Below are 27,946 nucleotides of genomic sequence, written 5' to 3'. Positions count from 1 at the left end.
TGCAATTAGAAAAAACAAAAAACAAAAACACTAACGTTTTTCCAAACCGTTTTTGGTAAATGTCACCTTTAAAATAAAAGTAGTAGTTAATCATTACTCAAAGAAAAATAAAAGCAATGACATTTTAGAGCTGTTTATTAAATCTCGTATATCATTTTGAAATTCCAGTGTGACTCTTTCCATGCTGCACAGAGACGCTTCAGAGGGACGACAAAAAAGGGATGCATTAAAGAAACAAAGGAAAAGACTGATAAAGAAGCGGAAAGAGGAAAGATGGTGAAGTCCGCAAATCCGATGTGAGTGAAGACGCACGGTTCGGGGAACTCGCAGTTAGAAAACATTTGCTAGCCAATTCAGGGTTTGGAGACGTTCCTGTCTCAATTATTTAAGGAGTTGTGAGAAATTCTCAATCATTTAAAAAAAAACAAAAAAAATCTCTCTCACACACACACACACACACACACACACACACACACACACACACACACACACACACACACACACACACACGTTCTTTGCAAAAGAGAAACTCCACAACATTTTACTCAGATGATCTACTTATATTTACAAAACATTCCCCAAAACACGATTAAAAACAGTAATAAAACTCTAAAATGGAGTTTAAAAATGCCCCACCCTGCAGGAGTGAAGAGAGTGCGTGCATCTGACAGGATTCCTGGGTCCGCTTCCTGTTAGGAGACCAGGGCAGTGTGTTCCCGAGGAACCGTGTCCAGACAAGCGAAGGCACACGCTGCAGGGGTCACGCGCGGCTCAGACGAGTCCGACCGCACAGTGAAACGAGGAGCACGAAATACAACGTGGCACGAAAAACAAACCTACTACAAGTCTGTGTGCGCGAGTGCGGTCTGAGGGCACACTTCACATGCACTTTGAAGGATGAACAATGCACTGTAAAAGTGACACGCAACTGTGCGTGTGTGTGTGTGTGCGCGCGTGCGTAGGGAATGCAGAGTGGAGGGAGTGAACATTATGTATTGAAAATAAGGGCATTTAAAAGGTCAGTGGACACACACAAGGAGCACGGCAGGTCTTTCCCCCAGTGCCTCGCTCTAGTACGTCATGTTCCCAGTCTCCATGACAACTCCTGCTCTAGCCAAACGGAGCCCCGTCAAGAGGGTCCCGGAGCCACGAGGGCCAGTGCGTCCAGCCGTCACGGTCAGCGACGCGTCTGATCCACGGCGGACTTTGGAAGGTCAGATCTCTGGAGCTGTTGCATGGCGTCTGGAACGTGACCCTGATGGCCCGGCAGGGTGTCAGGTGGTGGGGTGATGGGGGTGTTAGTGTTGCGTCAGAACGGAGTGTGTTAGCAGACGTTTCTGCCAAAATTGATCCCAGTGCCTTGGTCGTCCTCACCTGGGACACAGAACCATTCCTGTCGGAGCCCTTCAGGACATCACTCGGCACACGGAACAGCCGTCACCGAGGTGGCGGGGCTCCGGTTTGTTCCTGAGAGTTGTTGAAAGTCGTCGTCGTCTCCCTCCCTGACCCCAACGGCCCCGGTCGCACACGCACAGTCTACTGGAGTCTCTTTCTTCTCGGAAGTGGTGCACGTGCACATGGCACACGCGTGGCTCACGTGTGAACAGTTGTTAGGAAATTAGTATCCAAGCTAGCTTGAAGGGGAACAAGGCAAAAACAACGTCACGTTATCTGGAGGGAAGTGAGCTGGGTTTGGCGCCCTCTAGTGGCTCAGTCCATCTCCAGGTCTATGAGCTTGTTGCGAGGGGCGTGCATGGGGCTGCGTGAGAGGCACCAGTGAGCAGAGATCAGCCCCACCACGACCGAAAGGAGGCCAGCAGCCAACGCGGCGGCCAGACCGCACAGCACGGGAATCTGCACCGAATCCCAAACTGAGGAAACAAAACATCACCGCCATCAGCAAGAGGCCAACATTGTCACCTTCAACAGAAAAGCATCGCTGCACCATCTGTTATTCCAAATCTAGTTATTCTCTACACGTTAGACGTAAAAGCGCGGATTACGTCCACAGCTCTAAACGCCGGGTCGTAACACGGAGCGGAAACAGAGAAATCCTCACATGCCAAGCTGACGGCGAGGGAGACGGGCGCGGAGGTGAGCTCGCGGCCCTCACGCCACAGTCCGCTGGCCGAGATGTACCAGAGCCGGGCGGTGCAGTGATACTCGCCCATGTGGCGGTCGTGAGCACGGTGCAGCCTCAGCACGAAGGCGTGGCGGTCTGTGCGCTCTAGGCTGAACTCGGCGCTCTCGTTAGCACTGCCCCTCCTCACCACGCCCCAGCGGTCCATGCTGATCAGGGGCACAGCACCGCCGTTGTCCATAGCCAGCAGCGGCGTCTGGAACCAGCGCACGTCGTACGCCACGTCACCTGGGGGGAGAGAGAGAGAGAGCGCAGGAGGAAGCCGCAGAGAACAAAAATGAAAACAGGAACACAAAAGAAGAGTCTGAATACCTCCATCATAACATCACTGTGTTGGGCAAGAAAGGAAGTGTGACTAATGTCTCTTTAATAAAGCTCTACTCCTCTGGGAGGATAGAGGTGATTGGTCTGCACCAGGACTAGAGACGGGTCCTTGCTTGCTCCCTGACTGCTGATGTAAGGAATCTCTACAAAAGACCCAAGTAAGGCTGAACTACCAACAAACAGAAGTCCAACTCTCGGGCTTCCACACCTCCCAGTTCAGTTTAGCGTCAACGTCACCCCCACACCCTAAAGAGAAAAACGGCCGCGTCTATGCACGCGCAGTGCAGATACAAACTACACAGACCAAATCCACACACACACACTCACACTATGAGCAAATCCACACACAGACAGACCATGACCAAATTCACTGACAAGTCCAATGTCAATGTAGCTTCAGAGATCCAAAACCATCCAGGCATACAGGCCAAACCGATGATTCTCAATTAGCAACAGCTCCGTTTCTCAGCTGTCTCCAAATATGGTGGTCTGAATGCAGTGGCTTCCTTCTTCCATCTGCGGTTGCCAGACTGAGTTCCTCCAGTCCTCTGTCTGCTTGCATACACCAAATCCTCCCCCTCAAATGTACATAGTGGAACGTACCCTGTGCCAAGCCATTTTCCCAACATGCCTTGCGGTCAATTAAACAGAGAGGGTTTTGTGATAACACTGTTTGGTTTTCTTGAGTGGAGAGCTGAGTGGTTTCCATCACACACACACTGGTACTGCTGTAAGTGTGTGTGATGAGGGCCCCAAACACACTCCGAGCGCGCCTGCGACGCGGAGATCACGTCCAAGCCGCAGGGAGCACGATGCCCCCCATTCTCGAACTCGGAATAACAACCAAGCCAAAATCACCTTTGAAACGCGAGTTCCACTTTTGCACGGGCGAAACGTGACAATTCAGAACAGAAGCGTTGATTTAAGCCTGCGCATATTCTTCCCCAACATCTCAATACAAATCTCCCAACATCTCAATAACTCACTGCAATTCAAACGCTAATTGGGATTCCACTGTATAAACCAGTGCTGTAATCGACACCAGTCAGATTCACCACACCGAGACGCGCCACTAGACTCTCATGCGGCGACAGAGACATGTTAAGACAAGGGGGATAGAAAAAAAAAAACAACAACTATGTAACAACACACCAAGCGCACACGCACACACGTGGGCACACGCATGCACGGCACACGCCCGGTCTTTACTGGTAATGGGGAAGAGACGCTGCAGGCTAGCGCCTCCGTCGGCTGGGTTTACACACCCTGGGGACACGCATGCATACGGCAGAGGGTGGGACATTCCTGTGCGTTCCCGTGTGTTACTCAACGCTGTGCTACAGCAGTGAAACAGTCCACGGAAAACCCGGTAAACTCCGAGTGTCTCTGGCTCGGCACACCTGATCATTACTGAGTGTTAACTTACAGAACTACGGCCAAAGATGCACAACCACACCCCCTGCTGTTCCTAAATAAAACCACAAAAAAACAACAACAAAAAAAAACCCCACTGCTAAGAAGAGGCGTGCGAGTATACATAGCAACTCTCCTGTCAAACAGACGTAGCAACTCTCCTGTCAAACACAACCAAGCCTTCCACCCCCCACAGCTAAACACACAATGACCCAAATCTGAAAACCAAACAGCAACAAGACAGAAACACTGAGGCGCCTTCAAGTCAAAACACGGCCGTAAAAAGTCCCACATCCTCTGCCAGAACACGCTTCACTACTCTGGATTCCAGAGTTCCACCGTCCTGCCACCAGCCAAAGGGTTTCATGGTCTATGTATGAAGGAATCAACGTTCTGGATAAGAATACATTTCTGGCTGAGAGTGTGTGTGCTGAGAAGATCTACTGGCACTACAGGCTACTCCTGAATGAGTGGTTTATTTATGGATTGTGTGTTTGCCTCCAGTTGAATACAAAAGCACAAACAACCTTACTGCAAACACACACAGAGCGAGAGGGCCGTGGGACCACCTGCAGGGCATGTGGACTGTGTTTCTGGTGATATGCAACGTTCTGCGCGACACAGGCCAAACGGCCATGGACGCGTCACTCTGTGGCTTGCCTGTGTTGGGTGTGGCTCCCAGTATGGCCATGGTGCATTCAATTTGGGCTGTGTCCCCAGGAGAGACGCTGTCCCTGTCTGAGCGGATAGAAACATTGAATACTGGACCTGAGAGGGACACACACACACACACACACACACACACACACACACACACACACACACACACACACACACACACACACACACACACACACACACACACACACACACACACACACACACACACACACACACACACACACACACACACACACACACACACACACACACACACACACACGTCAATAAAGACTTTGCTCCAAAGGCAGACCGGTGTTTGACAGACAAACAGGCCGACTGACCAACCGACCACTGCTTGTAGCTGAAGGACTGTAGCTTGTCTCCTGGACCTCCGAGGCTCGTTCATTTACACACCACACGTTAATTAGCAGGTTAGCGCTCCGATACGAGCTTTGGAGGCCAGGAGATGGGAGGAAAGACAGCGCACTCTCTCCAGCCAAGAGAGGGGATCAGGAGGAGGCGCAGACACAAAGATCTCTGTCTTCACACATCAGCTTCAGGCCAGTTCACACGACCGAGCACACAGAGAGAGAAGGAGGGAGGGAGGGAGAGAGAGGGAGGGACAGACAGACAGAGAGAGGGGGAGAGAGGGAGGGAGGGGGAGACACACAGACACAGAGAGAGGGAGGGAGGGAGGGAGAGAGAGGGAGGGGGAGAGACAGACAGACAGAGAGAGAGGGGGAGAGAGGGAGGGACAGACAGACGGAGAGAGGGGGAGACACACAGAGAGACAGACACAGAGAGAGGGAGGGAGAGAGAGGGACAGACAGACAGAGAGAGAGAGAGACACACACAGAGAGACAGACACAGAGAGAGAGACCTGCATCTGTGAAGGTGATCTCTATTTTGTTGGACTCTGCGCTGACTGCCCTGCTCCAGTCTTCGCTCTGGTCCCTGGTCCAGGCCGTCACATCGCAGTAGTAGAAGCCCCTGTCGGAGACCTGGGCCCCATACAGACGGAAGCGGTACTCCAGCTGTCCGGTCTTCTCCAGCGCCACGCTGTCTGTGCGACTGGCGGCCATCCCCTCCTCCAGCTGCAGGACAGAGTCCGCGCTCAGGGACACCACCTTGCGGGGGTTTGAGCCCTGCCTCTCCACGAAGCGGATCAGCACGGAGTAGCCAGGGTTCTGGATGTTCTGACCCGTCACGCGGCAGCTCATCTCGAACGTGGACCCGCCGGTAGCAGCCTCGCGCACCCGATGAGCGACTACATTGAGAAGCGGAGCTGCACGGAGCACAGGTCAAAAGGTCATTAACATTCCACGAGTATTTTCCTGCTGAACTCAGCCACGCTCAAGATATCCAGACTGGTCCGGATTACACGGTTACAGTACAATCAAGGCGAGCTATTCAGAGTTCTGCGCTCGAGCTGGTATGTGAACAACAGACATTAACCAGCCTGACAGCAACGCTACTGTGAACAAAATCACGTCAGCACCAGAACTAAAGCTTCACATGTGCCTTCGGCGGATCTAACGGACTGCAGTGAGCAAAGAAAGGACGTTCTGGGAATATCATTACTATTACTTCTAATTAATAAGCAAACATCCTAGAGTGTGCTGAGAACATTCATGTAATTGCTTTTGTATGCATTCTTCCAGATATTTGTGAGAACGGCGGAGAGACCGACAGACTGATGGACAGAGAGACAGATAGTACTCATAATAGCATACTAGTGTCCTCGTACGACCCTACAGCAGAGACGGGTCAGGCGCTTACTCTGGGCTGTCCACTCTACCGTGACGGGAAGTGACTGGCGTTCCGGGGACTTGTCCCAGCCTCCCCGGAGGCTGCGGGTCCACGCCGCGACCTTGCAGGAGTAACGGCCCATGTCCTGATCCCGAGAGCGCAGGACGAACAGACGGAAGGTGGCAGGACCGCTGCGCCCCGCCGTGACGGCGCCCGTCTCCAGCCTCTGTCGGTAGCTGTCTCCCGGAAGCAGCACGCCAAGCTCATCCACCGTGGCGACGGTCATAGGGCCGGAGACCACGCCTTCCGGCCTGCGCTCGCCGTACGTCCACGTCACGCTCAGACGGCCGTCCGGCACGTTCCGGATGTCGGTCACGTTGCAGAGAAGCTCGGTTGGGTCGCCAGTGAACCTGGGGCTCACAGGAGCTGTCAGGTTGACTTTGAAGTCTGGTTCTGTGACAGGGCAGAGCAGGACGTTCACTAGAAAGGAACATTAATCAGAAACCTGGCAACCACATGAATCTACAGCTTGAGCTGTTTGAGAGCGTTAGTCCTGTAGTGTAGCTTCCGAGTAAAGGGTTTACATTCCTTCCAGTATCAGCTGTCATTGTTCAATGTCTCACACACACACACACACACACACAGTTAATACCATGTATGTCAAACCATACCACATGGATTTCAACACTAGTCTTATACCAGCCAGCTGTTGTGTGGTTGGAAAACAGGCCAGCTTGTGCCACTGAGGGCATTTCTGTAACTTCCTGAAAACACAGAACCTCATCTTATGACCTCTGAATTTGAGAGGCAAAACATTCAAGCTAAAGTGAAGTCTTACCGTCGCCTACGTGTGTGAGTGGCTTTAACCGCTCACTGCCAACATTTTACTAGGTCACTTAAAATAAGTCTGAAGACGACCCAGATCCAGTGCTCACGTGAACCATAGTTCCAGCTGGGAAGTTGGAAATGCAAACTACTGCGAGAGGGAATGCAAGCAGAACATCTCTGTTCTCCTCCTGCAGATGGAAGAAGGAACCAGCTATGATATGGAACCATCAGCCGAGCAGCAGTGACCACGTCGTCTGACCAAACAGGGAGACAGATACGCAAACGCAGCCAAGAGGAGCTGCACACCGTTAAAGGAGGAGGAACATGGAGGTGTGTGCAGGGGAAGAGGAGGAGGTCTGGCAGAAGGTTCAGCACGGTCTCCAGAGACGGCACCTTCCTCGAGAAACCCTTTGGCACCCTTCAGAAAGTAAACATTACAGCTCAGAACCACCGTTAATGTCACGCTGGGGCTTCATTCGGCCCTTAAAAAGGTTCATTTCTATAAAATGAGGTCACTAATACACATACACACACACACACACAAATTACTTCACTGTAAACAAGTTAAATAAATAAATAAATGAAAATTCCTTCTATTGAACAACTGCCAGTTAAGAAGTTCTCACATGTTCCTACATTTCCTGGCTGCCAGCCAGGCAGAACAGAGATAAACAACCTCACCGGTGCACTCTGATTCCATTACCCAGAAAGCTCACTGACGCAATCCGACTGCATTACCCAGAAACATGCAACCCTTGAAACAGTTAAAGAAATCGTCATTTAAAACAGAGGTGGACACGCACACAGCGTTCCTGATCCGTGTGGTACGTATAAACAGAGGTGGACACGCGCACACAGAACGTTCCTGATCCGTGTGGTACGTATAAACAGAGGTGGACACGCGCACACAGAGCGTTCCTGATCCGTGTGGTACGTATAAACAGAGGTGGACACACTGCGTTTCTGATCCGTGATGGTCCCCTGTGCACAGTTAACAATGTGCTCTGTGTTAGCACACAGGTCTAGATGTGTTTAATCCTGCATTCGACAGATGTTCAACAGAAATGAGATCCAACTCAGAGGATGAGAAGCATGTTAGCTGTAGGAATGTGAGGTAAACACAGCACGGAGTGTGAGACCAAACCTTACTCCACCTCAGCCAGAGAGACAAACATGGAACATCTTACATTTTACATCAGATCTGAGAGCACAAAGGACTAAAAACTGTACGTCTGGGATTTGGACTGTAGTTCAAAAACCAAACAAAAACCCCACTGATGACCAAACCAGATACTGCACGAGCAAAGCAGGTGCGAATCTCAAGAGAGACGCGGGTTAGTGGAGTCTTTAGGTGAGCCATGACTGAGCACTTCATCAGGGTGCGTGTCTGGACAGATATCAGGACGTGCTCACAACACTCAATGCGGGACGGAGAAGGAGACGAGATGATGAGAAAGAATGATAAATAGGAGAGGGACATCAGGAGGACAGGACAGAGTGAGGCAGCGAGAGATTGTCCTTTACCTAGTCGTGTTACCAGCACGTGGACAGGGAAGGATGTCTTCTCTGCAGCCTGGTACCAACCCCTGAAGCCCTGGCGTAGCCACGCTTTGACCTGGCACGCGTACAGGCCCGAGTCGGAGCGCTGCACACTGGGTAGGAGGAGCCTGAACGTGCCCGGCCCGACCCTGCGCATGCCCGCAAGCTCTGAGCCCCCCAGGACTTGCCCATCAAGGCCCACGCGGAGCAGCTCCCGCAGAATGCCCGGTGCGTCAGCGGCACCGAAGAGCCACGTCACCTCCAGGCCCAGAAAGGTGAGGTTTCCAGCAGACACCGAGCAGGTCAGGTTCAGCGTGTCCTCCACGCTGAGGGTCACGTTCTTCTGCACAGTGACCGTCAGAGACTGGGCTGAAGAGGAGAGAAGAAAGATGAGAAGAGAACCACACAGAGGAAAGCTGGACCCTGAGCTCCTGTTAGAACATCAGCGATCTCAGAGAGCCCTGGACTGTGGTCTTATCTTCCACCTAAGGCAGAAGACATTAGCTGAGCACAGTGTGAAGAACATCCATGCAGGGGTGATTTAACCAAACACCACGAAGAGGGCACAGCACAGACCCAGCCACCATTCCTCATGGTGTTTCATCATTACAGACAGTGTTTACAGAGAGCGGCCTTTCTGCTTTCTCTCAACTACACAGCTCACTTTCTCTTCTCACGAAGGCTTATTTAGTAGGGCAGCCCAGCCCTCATCACAAAAAACACAACAGCACAGTTGCCGAGACTGTCAGCACAACTCGCCTTGACTAAATACCACCTGCTTGTAGAAAACCAGACCACTAGTCACCTGCAGACAGTCCGCTCATGCAGAAATACTGAATTAAAAGTGTCATTTGGTATCATTTAATTTACAGAACAGTATCTGGTTCCTGCTGGTCTCTGCCCTGTTCCTGAACTTCTCCAGCTCTTTCCAGCCGCGCAGTGACTGTTTCAGTGGTTAAACTGTCCCATTTGAGTCATTGTCTTGGTCTGACTCAAATAAAAGGTAAAAAAAAAAAAGGTGTTACTCACCTATGGGTGTGACTGTAACACTTCCCATGTCTTCACTCTTTTCCAGAATCTTCTGCCAGCCTTTCCCGCCTCCAGGCTGCCTCGTCCATTCCCTAGCCGTGCACATGTACGCGCCCTGATCCAGTGCCAGCGCCTCCTTCAGCTCCATCCTGTAAACGCCCCCCCCACGCAGGTCCAAGAGGAGGCCACCATCCGCGTAACGCTCGGTGAAGGCTGGGCCCACCCGCACCGCCTCGTCCGGGCCGAACGTCAGGATGTCCTCCGGCGAGCCGGTCCCCTTTCTAACGGACCAGGTGATGGACAGGAAGGTGTGTGCCGTGTAGGCCCGGCTGGCGTTGCAGTGAAGCTGCACAGACTGGCCCTCCAAGACAGCGGCGCTAGGAATGGCAGGACTGACTTTCAGCGTGTCTCCGATCACTGCGTGCGCACACACACACACACACACACACACACACACACACACATGAAATGGCCGTTAAGGATATTACAGTGTTAGTCACCGATATTGCACTTCCCTCTAACCTACAAAGACTTCATGTGTGAGTGAAGAATTCTCTCCCAAATAAATAAATAAGTTATCTTCCTCTAACTACATCAGAATTCTCTTACACTCCTGTCCCTGTGGTGTCTGGAGTCCCTCATGGGGAATCAGTACTGTGGCTCCAATTCACTACACCAGTACGGAGTGAACACACACCCACCAGGCGCCAGTACAGAGTGAGTACATAACCAGCATCAGTTCCCAGTGAGAACTGATTCCCAGTGCGATTCCCAGTTCCCAATGCGAAGTGATTCCTTAATTGTGACATTCCTCTCTTCACCAGCTCCTTGTACAGCTCCCTCCCAAACCTTCTACACCAGCTAATCACACTCGTACATTAAGAGTGGAGAATCTCAAAAGACCTGCAAAGGAGCTCCATCTTAAACTCCATGAACACCTCAAAACTACCGAGGTCCTGAGAACCTGCTATAATATCCGCAGGAAACCACCGATTATGAGAGATTGGGGCCCGGTTTCCCATAATAACTGTAGTACCAAGCTCATCTTAAATAGAGAGAGTGTGTTGCGTGTAATACTCGCTCGACCATTTAAATGCGACCTCTGTTTCCTGGTGCTTTTGGGAAACACAGCCCTGATGAAGTCTCCGTTCACCCCTGCCAGCTGGCATGCAAATTCGGAGCCACTTCCTGTCTGTGTTGGGAGGTCAGTGCCCTGTCCGTACATCAACCTGCGATCAGCCGACCATGACGAGGAACAGCTCGCTGTACTAAACGACACAGCTGACCTTAAAAGTCGATTCTTTTCCTGTGGAATTTATTTATGGAAAACACTCAGCCCCAGTAGTATCCTTGGCCCCATTCTGATTCTGCTTCAGAGGAGAATAAAAATAGCAACGTTAAAACCGTAGATGGCACAAACATGGCATGCGCTCCTACCTCTGAGCTCCACATCCGCATAGTAGTTTCCACTGATGACAGAGTCCGTGCTGGGGGTGCTACAGCGGTAGGTGGTGCTGTCCGAGGCCCTGACATTTCTGATGGTCAGCTCCACCGAAGCTTCGCCCAGTTTCTTAAGACTGATGTCGCCACTTTCGACCCGGTCCAGCACTGAGGTGTGCGTGTACATGGGGTCGAAGGTGGAGACCAGCTGGATGTCTTGACCTCCATCACCGGTAATCAGGGACCACTCAAAGTCCTGGTCTCTGGGCCCCTGATAGTCCGAAACGTTACAGCGAATGGACACAGACTGGCCCTCAACACGCACCAATGGACCATCTGGCACGGTCACCAATCTGCTCTCACACAGCACGGCTGAAACACGCAAAGAAACACACACACACACACACACACACACACACACACACACAGCTTTGTCCAAACAGGGTTTTTAACATTATTTTAAATTCGACAGATTAAACAAAAAAGTTGTTTTATCCCTTTCGATGTGCTAAATAAGTTTAAGACCTACAACATAGCAAACACTGTTGAGTTAAAAAAAAAAAAAAAAAAACTAATAACATTTCAACAATGATAAATGTTTTTTTTTTTAATTTCTACAAAATATTTATAATACTAGATTGAGTCAAACACCAGAGCTAGCAGACAGCAAATATGTAAATTCTTCAAGGAAATACAGCTGCCCTGCCACTGCACACGTATACAACATGTAAATGACATGAGCTCCGCTGTGCTGGCAAACAACAAACATCAGGACCAGAACACATACACAGCCGCAGTGCCCATCTCACTCTTTCATGCATTTCCATCTCTGAAGTGACTTCTGCCAAGTAGTAACCTGACCAATTAATTCATTAATAGCATTTTTAAAAATCAATAATGGCTTTGATTTTGCACAGGATAAGAGAAGAGTAAATATGGCATGTCGAGAGGAGTCGATGTTGGACAGATTGGTGTACGGTCATGCTACTTTGACAGCATTACAACTCTATCCTTTGGAAAGTTTCATTAACCCTTACGACCGTCCACATAATTGAAGAGCACGTGAATGGACTGAACTTTTAAACGGAAATAACCATATCTGGCAAACATCTATCCTGACCCAAGACCTGAATTCAGACAGTCAGAGTTTGTGATAATGTTCAGATTTTAACGACTGAGCAAACAGTGGCGACCACCGAGGAGATTACGACCACCGGACAAGCGGGGACACGCTGCGTGACGCCGTTGCACGCGAGGGCGAGGTTACAGCGGCCAGACTCTGACACACAGAAGCTGGAGGCATGCGAGGGCTTGTCTCCACACAGACATGTACCAGCAGAACACTTCAGCCCAGAGACAAGCAGATAAACAGCAAGATAAAATATTGGAAAGAAATACATGCTGGGAATTTAACAGGTGTATAACGGAGAAGACCACCGCTTCCCAGTACACCTGGGGAGAGGCGACGCCGTTGGTTAGAGCTGATGTGAATGTTAAAATATTTGAAAGTCAGATGCATTATATTTGGTCAACTATATTCCGGTGAATTTTCCCCTTCAGATGTGTTAACCAATAAGCTTGTCTGAACCGGTTATGCAGGATATAAAGTGTGGCTCATGGCTGTGCAGAGAGCAAAAGTGCTTAGGCAAAAAAAAAAAAAAAAAAAATCATGGAATCAAGGCGTGAAAAACACACGTGCTCAAACCGGAAGAGACCAGTCACGAGCGTTTCACACAAGGACCTGTTAGACACACAGCACCTGAGAGCACCAACCTTCGCCTCGCCGCTCCACCCACCGACCCCCCCAACCTTCGCCGCTCCACCCACCGACCCCCCCAACCTTCGCCGCTCCACTCACCGACCCCCCAACCTTCGCCGCTCCACCCACCGACCCCCCCAACCTTCGCCGCTCCACTCACCGACCCCCCAACCTTCGCCGCTCCACCCACCGACCCCCCCAACCTTCGCCGCTCCACCCACCGACCCCCCCAACCTTCGCCGCTCCACCCACCGACCCCCCCAACCTTCGCCGCTCCACCCACCGACCCCCCCAACCTTCGCCGCTCCACCCACCGACCCCCCCAACCTTCGCCGCTCCACCCACCGACCCCCCCAACCTTCGCCGCTCCACCCACCGACCCCCCAACCTTCGCCGCTCCACCCACCGACCCCCCCAACCTTCGCCGCTCCACCCACCGACCCCCCCAACCTTCGCCGCTCCACCCACCGACCCCCCCAACCTTCGCCGCTCCACCCACCGACCCCCCCAACCTTCGCCGCTCCACCCACCGACCCCCCAACCTTCGCCGCTCCACCCACCGACCCCCCAACATTCGCCGCTCCACTCACCAACCCCAACCTTCGCCGCTCCACTCACCAACCCCAACATTCGCCGCTCCACCCACCGACCCCCCAACCTTCGCCGCTCCACCCACCGACCCCCCAACATTCGCCGCTCCACTCACCAACCCCAACATTCGCCGCTCCACTCACCAACCCCCAACATTCGCTACTCCACAGTCAATACGAAGCTGACCAATCACACAAAGATTCACTGGTGAAGACCTTATTTATTTATTATTGTACAGGGATTAATAATAATAATAATAATAATAATAATACTAATAATAATAATAATAATATTATTATTGTTGTTGTTAAAATGTTGTTTATTATGTTTTAGTTGATTCAGAGGTTCAGTCCCGTTTCCGAAATAGTACTGATAACTGTAAAAAAAAACAACAACTGTGAACTACCGATATAAAACAATCAACAGCTTTAACGTCTCCCTCTCTCCATCTAGATTCGTTTTCTTTCGCCATCCTTCCCTGAGTGCTCGTTCCCGTTACAGATCTCTACTGTGTCGAGGTTTACTGCTACACCGGCAGTGGAGGATCAGTGGTGAAGGTACTGGACTTGTTTGCTTGTTCAAGTCCCACCGCTGCCAGGTTTCCACTGCTGGGCCCCTGAGCAAGACCCTTAACCCTCAATTACTCGAGCTGTGTTCAGTCAGAACTGCAAGTCGCTTTGCATAAAAGCGTCAGATAAATGCTGTAAACATAAATGTATAAAGCGATCAGAACTTTAGAGGCGAGCGCAAGCACCCCGCGTCGAGGCCGCGCCGGGACCATTTCCCACGTACAAGTCGAACTCTCCCAACGGAGCTCTTAAAAACGCCACTTACCAAGTTCCAGCACCAGAACAAAAAGCAAGAATCCCTTTTGTTGTCGCATCTTGAGAAAGCGCGGATTTTCCTCACGGGCTCGCCTTCGTCAACGCGCCACGAGCGCAGAGAGGCCGACAGCTCCGTCCCGTGCGGAGCCTCTCCTCACGCGCCGTCGCAACCGGAGCTCCTCGCGCTGGAAGCGTCTCTACAGAAGCAGCGACCCAAAGGTCCGGGAGAGACTGCGCGCGCGGTGCGTGCCTGCCCGAGCCCTGGCCGGAAGTGTGCGTCCTGCTCCTTTTTTATTGGACAAGGGAGGACGACGACAGCACGTCGCCCGGCGCAGGTGAACGACCGCGCCCGCGAGGCGTGCGACAGCACGTGCAAAACGGAGTCACGCCAAATCTCCCCCAGAATAACCGAACGTCTCGAGACGCGTTGCTCCGCTTGGCCCAGATCCAGACCTTCTCCTCGAGCCTCCGCGGAACGACACCGAACGGCTCGTGTATGTCCAGGGAAAGAGACACGGCGGTGTTTGGGTCAAAGAGGCAAGAAAATCAGGTTATCCCAAACCCCGTGACGTGCTTGGAAAAAGCGAGTAGCACATGAGTCAGAGTTTGTCATGTCCATACTGCTGCTAACACACGCACGTTTACGTAGTGGGCGTGGCTGCCCCGCCCTGAACCAATGCAGTCAGAAAAAACGTGGCACACCTGTAACACTTGCAAACACAGCATAACGAGTGCGCCTAATAAACTACTGGCCGAAATCAGCTTAGACTGTGCGTCTGTTTAAAAATGTTGCACGTATCAGAAAGGCTGCACACGTGCGCCCTAGAGCAGGCACCCTGCGGAGCTGCACGGCCGTGTTGCGTTCGCCCTGCGGGGCTGCATCCAGGCCCTGCGGCCTGTTCTGTAGCCCGGGCTGGGGGCAGGGCTCTTCTCAACTCTCCACCTCGCTTCCGGCTTTTCCGGCTTTTATGTCTGAACTTGTGCTTCGAACAGTGTCACTGATAACGTTACACGTTATCTTTCTGGACTGAGATTTCTCGTTTTTGGATGTGGAGTTCACACCATTCCAGTGCGATACTGGGACGCAGGAAAATCCACAAAACATTTCCATTTATGGCATTTAGTGTACGCTGTTATTCAGAGCATCTTACAAAAGTGCTGTCATCTACTCATAGCATGGGTCCTAGCCAGTCCAGTGCGTTTTTCTCTTTAAACTCTTCTAAGATTTTGTTTGGTCTCTCACACGACATTAATCATACCTCACTTTTATATTCAATAAGTCTATTTCGCTTATAAAAAACAATCAATTTAGAACTTTTTTTTTTTATCACAGTTAGCAGTTGTGACTTTTTATTTAAAGAATTAATATTGTTCCTCCGCCATAATAAAAGTCGACAGAGTGCTGACATCCTGACAAAGAAAGAGCACGTGGAGTTCTGAATGCATAATTTCGTCGGAATTAATTTCTGAGGTGTAGAATTCTGCCCCCTAGTGTTCAATTAACAACATGACACAACATCCCTCCGCTGGAGTCCAACATACCGTCGAGCTAGGACAATGCGAGACACAGGAGTCAGTGCTGATACCTAGAAGGCATGCGACACAAGCTCAGAGAAACCACTTAACAAACAAGTCCAAATCAATGAATTCATTCTAGCACCATCTAGCGGTGATATAGTGAAAGGCAGCACAGTTTCACTGCTGTTTAAATATTTTCATGTGAGTGCTGAGAATTGTAATTGAAACATCTCATTAACTCACTGAAAACCAGATACTGGCAGCACTGAACAGGACTGAGCAGAGAACTCTCCGGCTTTTTCTGAAGTCGTGTCAGCCAAGCCTCTGTATCGGACTGGATTGAAAGAGGGCACTGCTGGATGGCACAAGCAGAGTGCTGAACTCAAAGTTCACGGGTGCTGCACACAGCCGACTGTCTCTATACACAGTCTGTCTGTCTATATACAGTGTCAGTTTATATACAGTCTGTCTATATACAGTCTGTCTCTGTCTATACACAGTGTATCTGTCTATATACTGTGTCAGTTTATATATAGTCTGTCTATATACAGTCTGTCTCTGTCTATACACAGTGTATCTGTCTATATACTGTCAGTTTATATACAGTCTGTCTATATACAGTCTGTCTCTGTCTATACACAGTATATCTGTCTATATACAGTGTCAGTTTATATACAGTCTGTCTATATACAGTCTGTCTCTGTCTATACAGATACAGCTTATATCACATGGAAGCTTATAACTCTATTATAACTTTCTATCACATTGTAACTTATCACTTTATAACTTTGTCAAATTTGAATGTGTCCTGCTCCCCTAAGCAGCAGCTCCATGGCAGAGCATCTGTGTGGACTTGTGCGGATGCTTGGCAGCAGGTGTGTGCAAGGCCCACAGGCTACAGCTTACAGACTCCACTACATCTACACACCAGCTAAATACAAAAATGTTCTTCAGTCACTATCAAAATATTGGTAAGCACAAGTCAGAGTTTATCTAAGGTGAGTTGGGAATGTTCTTACAAGCCAACAAAGTGAGGCACATGTGTTTCCATCCAGCTGAAAATGGACTGGGAAGCATAGTTTGGATTGGGAATAGTTTTTGTCCAGTAAAGCCTGGTCACCCTTGATATAGCAAGTAGAGCAAGTACTAATTAAACAGTACTATTACAGATGGGCACATTCCGATGGGAGAACATTTCCTGTAGGTGACAAAGTGCAGGTTCGAGACTAACAGAAGGGAAGCAAGCAGACAACTGCTCTGGGGGCAGCAGCGGACACGACCTGTATACAGTGCAGGTATGACCACCAGAGTACTCCAGCTACCATGCAGACCAGGTGTGGACCAGCTCATGAGACAGAATCTTACCATGTTCCTCACTGAGATCTGCCTGCTGCAGAACACAGGATTTCAGAACACTCATCATTTCTTGGTTAAAGTGAAGCACAATATCAAGTCAGGAGGAGACGTTAGCAGAGTGATGTTGTGTCATGTTATTAATAGAACACTAGGGGGCAGAATTCCCCACTTCAGAAACTAATACTGATGAAATTCTGCATTCAGAATTCTGCGTTCACTTCCTTTGTCAGGATCTCAGCACTCTGTTGACTTTTATTATGGCGGAGGAACAATATTAATTCTTTAAATAAAAAGTCACAACTGATACCCGTCATAAAAAAGTTCTAAATTGATTTTCTTTTTTATGAGCAAAATAGTCTTACTGAACATAAAAGTGAGGTATGATTATTGTGTGAGAGAGTTTAGACAAAAATACTATGAAATGCAAAAAAGCCAACAGTGTGTCTGTGTCTAAGGTTTGTGTGTGCTGTTGTCTTCAGTACTGCTGAGAAAAGCAACTGCCCCAGTTACATGACAGGGTAGAAAACAGGAACGGTGGCATGTGAGTTGGTGGATACGTGCGTATTGGTGGGCTCTATAAAGTGCACAGGCCTGTGCATGCACCAAAAACCTTTGCAGAGGAAATGGTGCTATTTCCGTACTGTTTCAGTGTCAGCATCACCCCGAACCCCTTAGTGTTTACAGCAGGAGCCGAAATCCTGTGATAACATGCAAAAAAATGTATTTGGCAACAAGTATAATAATAATGTTTATTTTGAATAAATGCCATTTGCCGATAATGTACAGAACATAAAGTTCCTTTCCCGTATTTCAACTGCCTGGGACTGTGTGTCCCAGACCAGGAGGGGCTTCAGTGGGTGGGTACGCAGGGAGAGACCCCAGAGCCAGGGCTTTGCTTTTGTGTGGCTTTTCTTGGTCCGACGGCATCACAGTGGCCAGTCTGTGTTCCTCCTCCACTCTGTGGAAACACAGTATACAGGAAACAAGCGAAACCTTCTTACCTGTATTACATGCAACATATGAAATTTGTTTGAAATATGACCAAACCCACAGCTCTGCTTATGTCCATGTTAAATTGAATCTGACTGTATTTCGTAAAGGTTTGTTCACAGCAGGTTTGCAGACGTCTTACCGTTGTCGTCTATGCTTGCGTGTGTGGATGTAGCAGGCACACGTGCAGACGCCAAGGAGAACCAGGAGAACTAAGGCTCCTCCTGATACAATGGCCACAATCGTCCAGAAATCCATACCGAACAGGAGCCTCCGCTTCTCCGCATCTACCACACATCATATTAAAATGATTAACATCAGCACTCACCAACATTTGAGTTTTTTAACTTTTCAAGACCAAATTCCTCACAGTTTAAGTCAATTATAATATTTATTTAACAAATTGCTGTTAATTTGATTTTTTAGTGTTGGTCTGTATAATTTTCTAGTTGATCAAATGACTGTAATTCATTTGAATTTGTTAAGCATGAGAAGGGTATTGAGTGCCAATTGGTATTAAACCTGCTGAATTCAGCAGATTTTGTGCCAAAAAGTGAGTTTTGCTTGTTTTGTTCTACATTTGATGAGCTTCCCCTAAGAACTCAACCTTTTTGCTGCTTTTACCTTGTCTCTTTTTAAACATGAATTTTCAAAATGACATTCAAAATCATATTTTGAGCATTCAAAATAATTGTGTGTACATTAAATAAATGAATTACCATATAAATGGCATAATAATCATTAACCCTCTCAGACCATCAGACCCTTCCGGGAGGACTGAGCCGTTTCCTCACCTCTGCTGCTAGTCTGGTCCCTCTGTTCAATCTCTGTGTCCCCGAGGGTGGAAGGATGTGGGGTGAGGTCTCCTACGAGGACAGAACAGCGTCTGTGTATCTTTAAAACCAGGGCAAATGCCACAAATACATTTTACATGCAAATAACAGGAGATTAATTCAGTTATTCAGGCAACCAGTGTGGTCCAATGTTGCACGAAGCCACAGCACATACCTGTGTCTGGACACAGCAGTGCCACTTCCTTGCTGGTCTTCGCACTGACTCTGTTACTCACTGTGCACGATACGTTTTCTCCAGCACCAATTACAGACGAGTGTAAAGTCAGTGTTTTGGCCGTCGTGGCTGACTTCCATTGGATTCTGTTTTTGCTCCAGGAGACGGACATGTTTGAGTGGTCGTCCTCAGCACACGTGAGCGTCACGCCTGTCTCAGCACACGTGAGCGTCACTGACGGTTCGGATAAGGGCTCTGAAAGAAATAAAACCCAAACCTGTGCACGTGACTCTCTCTCCTCATCTGGAGTCATAATCGCTACGTCCCAAAACGTGAACTCACCCAGCACACACAGGCTCACAGTGACTGAATGTTGCTGAACTCCCATCTTGTTAAACACAGTAGCACGATAATGGCCAGCGTTGCTTAACTGTATGTTCTCCAGAGTGAGGGTTCCGTCAGACGCCACTTCCTGCTCCTCCACCAACAAGGTGCTACTCTTCCGATAGTACACTCTTGTTTGGTTGTGGTACCAGGTCAGATGGCTGCTGGCGTCCAAACCTTTGAAGCCCAGGTGGAGTTCAGCATCGTCACCCACAGCTTTGTAGATGCACGGCTTGTCTCCTTCTAGATTAATGTTGTAATTTATATGAAATCAACATTTTTTTTTTTTACAAAAGATGGATGGATGATAAAAAAAAAATTATTAGAAATATGACATTTCGGTTTTCATATTTATTTATTATTATTATTATTATTATTTATTATTATTATTATTTTTTTTTAGCAATTTATGATTTGTTTATTATTTATTTATCTTCGATTAACAGAATCACTGTGATTCTGGGGATATTCTAGTTCAGTACAGAACTAGAGCTCTGGGACAGTCATTCAAAACCAGTCAGAGCCGTACATGGGTCAGAAAGGTGAGAAACCGGACCGGATTTGGACTATTTCGTGGCAGGGTGGGGCCCTACAGAGGCACTGATACGAGTTCCTGGTCGCGTACGTTTAGATCGTCGTTTTCATTTACAAAACGTCCATATTTACAAACGAGTCCCAAAGGCAAATAGCCCCAAATCTCAAACTTACAGACTACGGTAAAGTTGATTTCAAGTTCTCATGTTCGCATATTCATCATTTTCTTCAGTAGATTTAAGACGATGTTTGCATAAGTGCAAATGTTTGCCGATTTTTATTGCTGGCAACCAAGACAACAACTACAGCTTTGTTTACGTTAGAAATGAATTTATTTTAGAAATGTGGAGAATACGTTATCATGAATGCACCGTTGTCGCCGCTTTGGGGCTAAGGCACCGTCTACAAAATTACAATCAAAATGACGTATTGTCTACATTATAAAAATACTTAACGTTAAAGTAACTTAACGTTACAGACCAAGTTCAGGTTCAAACGACCCTGCATGTGTGCGGATAATGACTCACATAAATTACGCTTTATGTTACACATTCGACATTTGCGCTACGCATTGGCAGTTTTATTAGTATATTTCCAGAACATTTACCTTTTCTACTTTAACAACTTTTTAACAGCTTCTACCTTTTCATCTTCTCCTTTAAACAATAAACTGTGTTTGATCAGACCGACTCTTACGCAGAAAGACTGCGGCTCACCTATCGCAGTACACCTCCAGTATCAAGTACAGCTCACCTGCTAACGCACAGCTGAGGAAAAGAAACGCACTTTGCACAACAAGAAGGTTCTGCAGCATCCTTGCAATTGTTTCCACGGCGTCGGTATCTCGGAATGACTTTTAATATCAGTTTCCTGACTGCATTCACATTTAAACTGATGTCAAGGGGAGGAGTGTGTCGACCAAATTCACATTTTAATATGATATGTGATTTAGGGTTATTTAGCTCTAAGTTGAATTGTTTTTAGCAGTACTTAGGAACTTTTTTGCTGTTTCTTTCAACAGTCAGATTAAATGATTAACGACTGCACAGAGAAGTGTAGTAAGTAATCAGCAAATATATCCCTTATGTTTGCTGGCTCTACTTCTAGTTTATTTACTGCTGCCCTCTGGTGGTCAAGATTGTGAAGTGTAGTAGGTAATTTATAGAAATATTCCAGATTAAGTATGTATAGAAATGCAGGGACTAAAAGATGAACTAGTGAAAATTGTACGGTTAACACCAAAGTTGTCTCATTACACACATTTGGGGTTGTGACAGAAGTCTGACTCCAACTAATTTGAGGAATCACAACATCGATCTCAGTCAGTCAATCAGACACAGTCCCAAAAATCAGCAGGTCAGTTTTTGTCTGGTGATCTTGCCTTCCAGGGACACCTCTAGCTTAACATATTCCATAAGAGCTTTATTGGTAACTCTAGCTGTCCATGGGATTCATAGGAGTTTTTTCTAGCACCACAGCTCAAAGGCGTCGAGTTTTCTTCTGTCTGCTTTCGTCAGTGTCCATATCTCACAGCCATATATCGCGACTGGGAACACGATGGCTGTAATCAGCCTTTGTTTGATGCTGACCGTGACATCCCTGCATTTCCATATTTGGTCCATGTTCACCATGGCCACACACCCCAGCGCTAATCAACGCTTGAGTATATCTGTCTATAACACCTGCATAACACTGCCATGCTACTCAGGATCTGTCACCTTCAGAATCAGACAAGTTTGTTTTCTTTTTAACACGGTAATGTATAAGATTCTGAAAACTATATTATACTTCACTCACATACTCCAACACCTCATAAAAATGTTCATTAATTGATCCTATTAATGTTGTTTTTCCCCCAATAACCACTTATCAAAAATTTTCTTCCTGTCACTAAAAATAAAATTGGTCATGCATGGGTATGTCTGTAGCCATGGTGACATACAAATTTTACACACATAGTATATACATTTTTAAAACTTTTATTTTAAGCAGGCAGGTCATTAAGAACACATTCTTATTTAAAGTGGTGGCCAGACAAGAGGCAGAAGACACTTGAGGAAAAATAAAAACAAAGAAAAAGAGAAATACAAAGAGGATAAAATAATAACAGTAGTGATTATAACCATAGTGATTATAATAACAGTAGTGATTATAATAATCATAGTGATTATAATAACAGTAGTGATTATAACCATAGTGATTATAATAACAGTAGTGATTATAATAATCATAGTGATTATAATAACAGTAGTGATTATAACCATAGTGATTATAATAACCATAGTGATTATAACCAGAGATATTATAATAAGAGTAGTGATTATAACCATAGTGATCATAATAACAATAGTGATTATAACCATAGTGATCATGAAAACAGTAGTGATCATAACCAGAGTAATTATAATAACAGTAGTGATTAGAACCATAGTGATCATGAAAACAGTAGTGATTATTAACAGTAGTGATCATAACCAGAGTGATCATTATAACCAGAGTGATCATAATAATAGTAGTGATCATAACCTTAGTGATTATAATAACCAGTGATTATAATAACAGTAGTGATTATAATAACAATAGTGATCATAACCAGAGTGATCATAACTGTAGTGATCATAATAACCAGAGTGATCATAATAATAGTAGTGATCATAACCGTGATTATAATAACCAGAGTGATCATGGAAACAGTAGTGATTATAACAGTAGTGATCATCATAACCAGAGTGATCATAATAATAGTAGTGATCATAACCGTAGTGATTATAATAACCGTAGTGATTATAACAGTAGTGATCATCATAACCAGAGTGATCATAATAATAGTAGTGATCATAACCGTAGTGATTATAATAACCGTAGTGATTATAACAACAGTAGTGTTTATAATAACAGTAGTGATAACAATAGTGATTATAATAACAGTAGTGATAACAATAGTGATCATGAAAACAGTAGTGATCATAATAACCAGAGTGATTATAATAATTGTAGTGATCATAACTATAGTGATTATAATAACCAGAGTAATTATAATAACCAGAGTGATAATAATAGTAGTGATTATAACCGTAGTGATTATAATAACCAGAGTGATTATAATAACAATAGTAATCATAACCAGAGTGATCATAACCGTAGTGACTATAACTGTAGTGATAATAACCAGATTGATTATAACTGTAGCGATTATAATAACCAGTGATCATAATAACAGTACTAATTATAACCATAGTACTAATTATAGCCATGATCATGAAAACAGTAGTGATCATAACAGTAGTGATCATAACCAGAGTGATTATAATTGTAGTGATCATAACCATAGTGATTATAACAGTATTGATCATGAAAACAGTAGTGATCATAATAACCGTAGTGATTATAATAACAATAGTGATAATAACCAGAGTGATTATAATAACAGTAGTGATCATAACAGTAGTGATTATAATAACCAGTGATTATAATAACAACAGTACTGATAACCATAGTGATCATGAAAACAGTAGTGATCATAACAGTAGTGATCATAATAACCGTAGTGATTATAATAAGAGAAGCGATCATAATAACCAGAGTGATTAAAATAAGAGATCATAACCAGAGTGATTATAATAAGAGTAGTGATCATAATAACCAGAGTGATTATAATAAGAGTAGTGATCATAATAACCAGAGTGATTATAATAAGAGTAGTGATCATAATAACCAGAGTGATTATAATAAGAGATGTGATCATAATAACCAGTGATTATAATAGTGATAATAACCAGAGTGATTATAACTAGAATGATTATAATAACAGCAGTAATTATAACCATAGTGATCATGAAAACAGTAGTGATCATAATAACCAGAGTGATTATAATAACTGTAGTGATCATAACTGTAGTGATTATAATAACAGTACTGATTATAAGCATAGTGATCATGAAAACAGTAGTGATCATAATAACCAGAGTGGTTCTAATAAGAGAAGTGATCATAATAACCAGAGTGATTCTAATAAGAGAAGTGATCATAATAACCAGAGTGATTCTAATAAGAGAAGTGATCATAATAACCAGAGTGATTATAATAAGAGTAGTGATCATAACCAGAGTCATTATAATAAGAGTAGTGATCATAACCAGAGTCATTATAATAAGAGTAGTGATCATAATAACCAGAGTGATTATAATAGTGATAACAACCAGTGATCATAGCCATATTGATTATAATAACCAGAGCGATTATAATAACAGCAGTAATTATAACCATAGTGATCATAAAAACAGTAGTGATCATAATAACCAGAGTGATTATAACTGTAGTGATCATAACCGTAGTGATAACAGTACTGATTATAACCATAGTGATCATGAAAACAGTAGTGATCATAACAGTAGTGATCATAATAACCAGAGTGATTATAATAAGAATAGTGATCATTATAACCAGTGATTATAATAAGAGTAGATCATAGTAACCAGAGTGATTATAATAACAGTAGTGATCATCATAACCAGAGTGATTTTAGCAGCATTAGTAAGTGAGGTGGAGGAGGATTTCTATATTATAAACCGAGCTTGGTTTTCATGCTTCACTGTGTCTATATACAAAGCGGGGATGATTGTGGCACCTTTCTGACCAAACCACATAGTCTGGGTCTCTGATGATTAGCCTGTTGAATCTGGAGGCCTAACAGTGGCACAGAAGACGTAATCATCAGCTCATAAATGAACGAAACTGTTGTCATGTAAATATTCATTTAGATGTTTACTGACTAGTTTCTCCAGAATAATGAGCCTTTTTATGATCTGGTCTTTATAGTTCACGCAGGACTTCACACTCAGTAATGGCCTAGAAAGAGAAACTATGACTGACCGCATATGGGACCAAGAGAGAAGAGAAACCAAACAAAAAGTGAACCGTTTAAAACCCTGTGAGTTGCAGACATGGGTGCATGTCCAGACTATGTGAAGTACTGGAGCCTCAGCTATGCAATTTCTATCCATAATCAGAATGTCATCAAATATAAGTGATAATAGTGACGGTTTATTTTTAAGTTGTGCTGCTTGCCAGAACTGTTAAAGATCAGAACCACAAAGTTTAAACTGTTTGTTAAAATAATTAAGTTTGTATGGGCATACAGCTTGAGTGGAGTGATTCTGACGATAAACATGCATGTTGTGATGAATGAGCTAAATCCAGAAAGAACCAAGGCCTATGTGGGTTTTCACGCATATGTTCTTGGTAGAAGAGTGTTAACAACAGAAATGAAAAGATCTCCAATACGATCAGTGCCTCATTCACAGCAAGGAGCAAAGTAACTCCATGCTGTTTGGGTTTTGCCATCTCACATACAAATGCCTCATTACAGATATGTTTAGGCAGTTTTTCCTTGCATGTTTTTACAGGTAATTTCACAGTAATGAAACAATGGTCAGACACAGCAGTGTAGTACATATGTGGAGAGCTTATCGAACTGGCCTGATATGGAGAACTGGGATCTCATATGACATATAACCTGATGAAGGTTGAAGGAGTTAAACTGCTGAATTATGTGTCATGTGATTTGAACATGTCCCAGGTTAGATCCCCCAGTAAAACTAGTTCAGATCTCATAAATGCAGCCAGTGTCTCACCTGATATCATTAAGGTGTGTATGGGAGCCAGAGGAGGGCAGTACAGAACTAATCTGGTAACTTCATGTTAAGAATCAATCATTCAAACGGTTTGGGATCAGACCTGGCTAAGGCGACTTAACACTGACAGTGTTTTTTGCTGCACTTGCACTCTCAGACAAGATGTCTTGCTCAAACAAACTGTAGCCCGACAAATGAAGTTCAGCGTAAACAACAGTCTTACGCAGCCAAGATTCAGTGTCTACTAAAATGTCAGGGTTGGAGCTAGAGGATGAAAGAAATGTGATGTACCCTTGCAGTGTAAAAGAAACATTGCGTTTGAGCTAGACTTTGTTGAGCTACATACAGCATCTCTCATTTTAGTGTCTCTTTGCCTGGTCCTAGCCATAAAGTCACTTTTTGTAGGTGTAACGCTCTGCACACGAGCAGAGACGGAATCGCATGCAGTAAGGTGAATGCAGTTTATTCCACAGTCATAATCCAGAGAACATAAACCAGGGTTGAAAAATCCCAAAAGCAGGCAACCAGGTAAACAAAACAGATGGACACCAGGCAAAGAGAGTATTTCAAAAACAGACAGAGATCCAACAAACCAGAAGAAACAGACGATATCGAATGCCTCAGAAACGTAACAAGAGTTGACGAGACGGAACACAAACTAAGACTAAGGATTACAAATGATTCCCCAGATGAAACTTTGACCTGGTCAGGGTGGGCATTCTCTCACCCCCAAGCCAGAGACTGGACCCAGAACCCTTCTGGCACCTTGATTCTGAGCAACAAATCCATAAACGGTTCAGTTTAGCATGCTGGGTTAGATCTCTGACCCCTTCTCCCCTTACTTAGGTATCATAAAACCCACAGATTGGAATGCGAGAAGCTCTTTCCAGCCTGGTTAAAGGAAGTGTGACCATTCATTCCATCAGAGTCGAACCCTTATCAGGACAACCAACGTTTCTCATACCAGAGATGTTCACAGATATGCTTCTCTTTCCTAGATTCACAAAGTAACAATTTGCCATTTAACTACTATGACGTCAAATGGTAATCAGCCAGTAATTTATGGCGATTTTAATATAATCTCAAATTTGTTATGTTGGCTCCTATTATTTGATTATTCACCCCAAATCACTTCATTGGTATGTTGTTTACATTATGCTTATTGTAAACAAATTGTTACCCTTCCTAGTTGTGTTTACCAGAAATCCTATCTGAACCAATTAGATATAATAAAGTCCATGGTTTGGAACTTCTATTAGGAAAGTAATTAAGTAATTAAGTTGATGGTCCAGTTGCTCTTCCCATCCCAGGGTTTGTTCTACAAAATTCATTCTAAGCTGAGGAGGGACAAATTGGTATTAAATATGTGATTTTCTTTAATTAATTTGTGGTGGATCTGATGTATTCCTGTCTTACAGAAATTAGCAGAATTTTAGTCAGTGAATGTTGTGAATGTTTTTCTAATCTCTGCTTATTCAATAAAACATACATCTGTGAGTCAAAGTGATATGAAAATTTTTGGAAAAAGGAAAAATAATCACGTAACTCATTAGTGACTTTTACGAGTTGAGACTGAATTATTAATCATTAATAAATTAATTAAAATCAATAGATTTTCCCTGTTAATCTGGGTGGTGCCCCAATTAACCTCATCAAATGGTAATTTAATTTTTTAAGCATTAAAAGCACTACACCCTCTACAGTGATTCAAAACAGAAGATATGTGAAGGTGATGTTGGTAGACATAAGCAGGTAATGTGATAGTGAAGACGTGGGTCACCTGACGTACTCCCCTGCCCCCTCAGAGACAGTGAAAAAAGAATACAACCAAATCATTAAGGACATCCTCGCGGGACTTTGCGCTGAAAGATGTTGGATGTCCAGACACCCTCTAAACAGCCAACCTAATACGCGGACATATTCTCATCTTGACAACACTCCCGCCACACAAGCACGTGCTCATTTTTATCTGAATTAATTTCCCACCAGATTTCACATGTATTCCATGTTGTGAGTCTACATGCGAACTTTAAACGAGTTGTGGAACGCTAGCTGACACGCAACTTTGCCACTGTTTTTGCAAATTAGATATTTATTTTATTTTTGTTCACATTCCAAGTTTTGAACACTTAATTTCTGGACTAATTACATTTTTTAATACAAAGAAAGAAATAAACTATACACATGACAATGTTTGTGTGCACTCATCAACACCACCACAAAG

The 27,946-nt window shown here is 45.4% G+C and overlaps 2 protein-coding genes across 3 annotated transcripts; both read right to left on the bottom strand.

Moving 5' to 3' along the window:
* Nucleotides 1-117: 117 nt before the first annotated feature.
* LOC113588141 (prostaglandin F2 receptor negative regulator-like) lies at nucleotides 118-14,968 on the bottom strand. Its single transcript, XM_035522763.1, has 9 exons — nucleotides 14,310-14,968; nucleotides 11,123-11,497; nucleotides 9,686-10,102; nucleotides 8,642-9,025; nucleotides 6,320-6,742; nucleotides 5,421-5,825; nucleotides 4,538-4,645; nucleotides 2,060-2,368; nucleotides 118-1,871 (listed from the first exon to the last, which is right to left on the bottom strand). The coding sequence occupies exons 1-9, from the start codon at nucleotides 14,356-14,358 to the stop codon at nucleotides 1,711-1,713; spliced, it is 2,631 nt and encodes an 876-aa protein (XP_035378656.1). The 5' UTR covers nucleotides 14,359-14,968; the 3' UTR covers nucleotides 118-1,710.
* Nucleotides 14,969-17,946: 2,978 nt separating this feature from the next.
* Nucleotides 17,947-20,956, bottom strand: LOC113588136 (T-cell surface antigen CD2-like). 2 transcript variants are annotated; one of them, XM_035522982.1, is made up of 6 exons: nucleotides 20,843-20,956; nucleotides 19,514-19,798; nucleotides 19,172-19,426; nucleotides 18,958-19,029; nucleotides 18,306-18,450; nucleotides 17,947-18,131 (listed from the first exon to the last, which is right to left on the bottom strand). In XM_035522982.1, the coding sequence occupies exons 1-6, from the start codon at nucleotides 20,901-20,903 to the stop codon at nucleotides 17,984-17,986; spliced, it is 966 nt and encodes a 321-aa protein (XP_035378875.1). In that variant the 5' UTR covers nucleotides 20,904-20,956; the 3' UTR covers nucleotides 17,947-17,983. The 2 variants fall into 2 exon arrangements, with proteins under 2 accessions (XP_035378875.1, XP_035378876.1); XM_035522983.1 differs by having other exon boundaries at nucleotides 19,514-19,795.
* Nucleotides 20,957-27,946: the final 6,990 nt, after the last annotated feature.

Source organism: Electrophorus electricus, chromosome 25, assembly GCF_013358815.1.
Source record: "Electrophorus electricus isolate fEleEle1 chromosome 25, fEleEle1.pri, whole genome shotgun sequence".
Lineage (NCBI taxonomy): Eukaryota > Metazoa > Chordata > Actinopteri > Gymnotiformes > Gymnotidae > Electrophorus > Electrophorus electricus.
The sequence above is the reverse complement of the archived record's forward strand: the minus strand, read 5'-3'. Positions and strand labels throughout refer to the sequence as shown.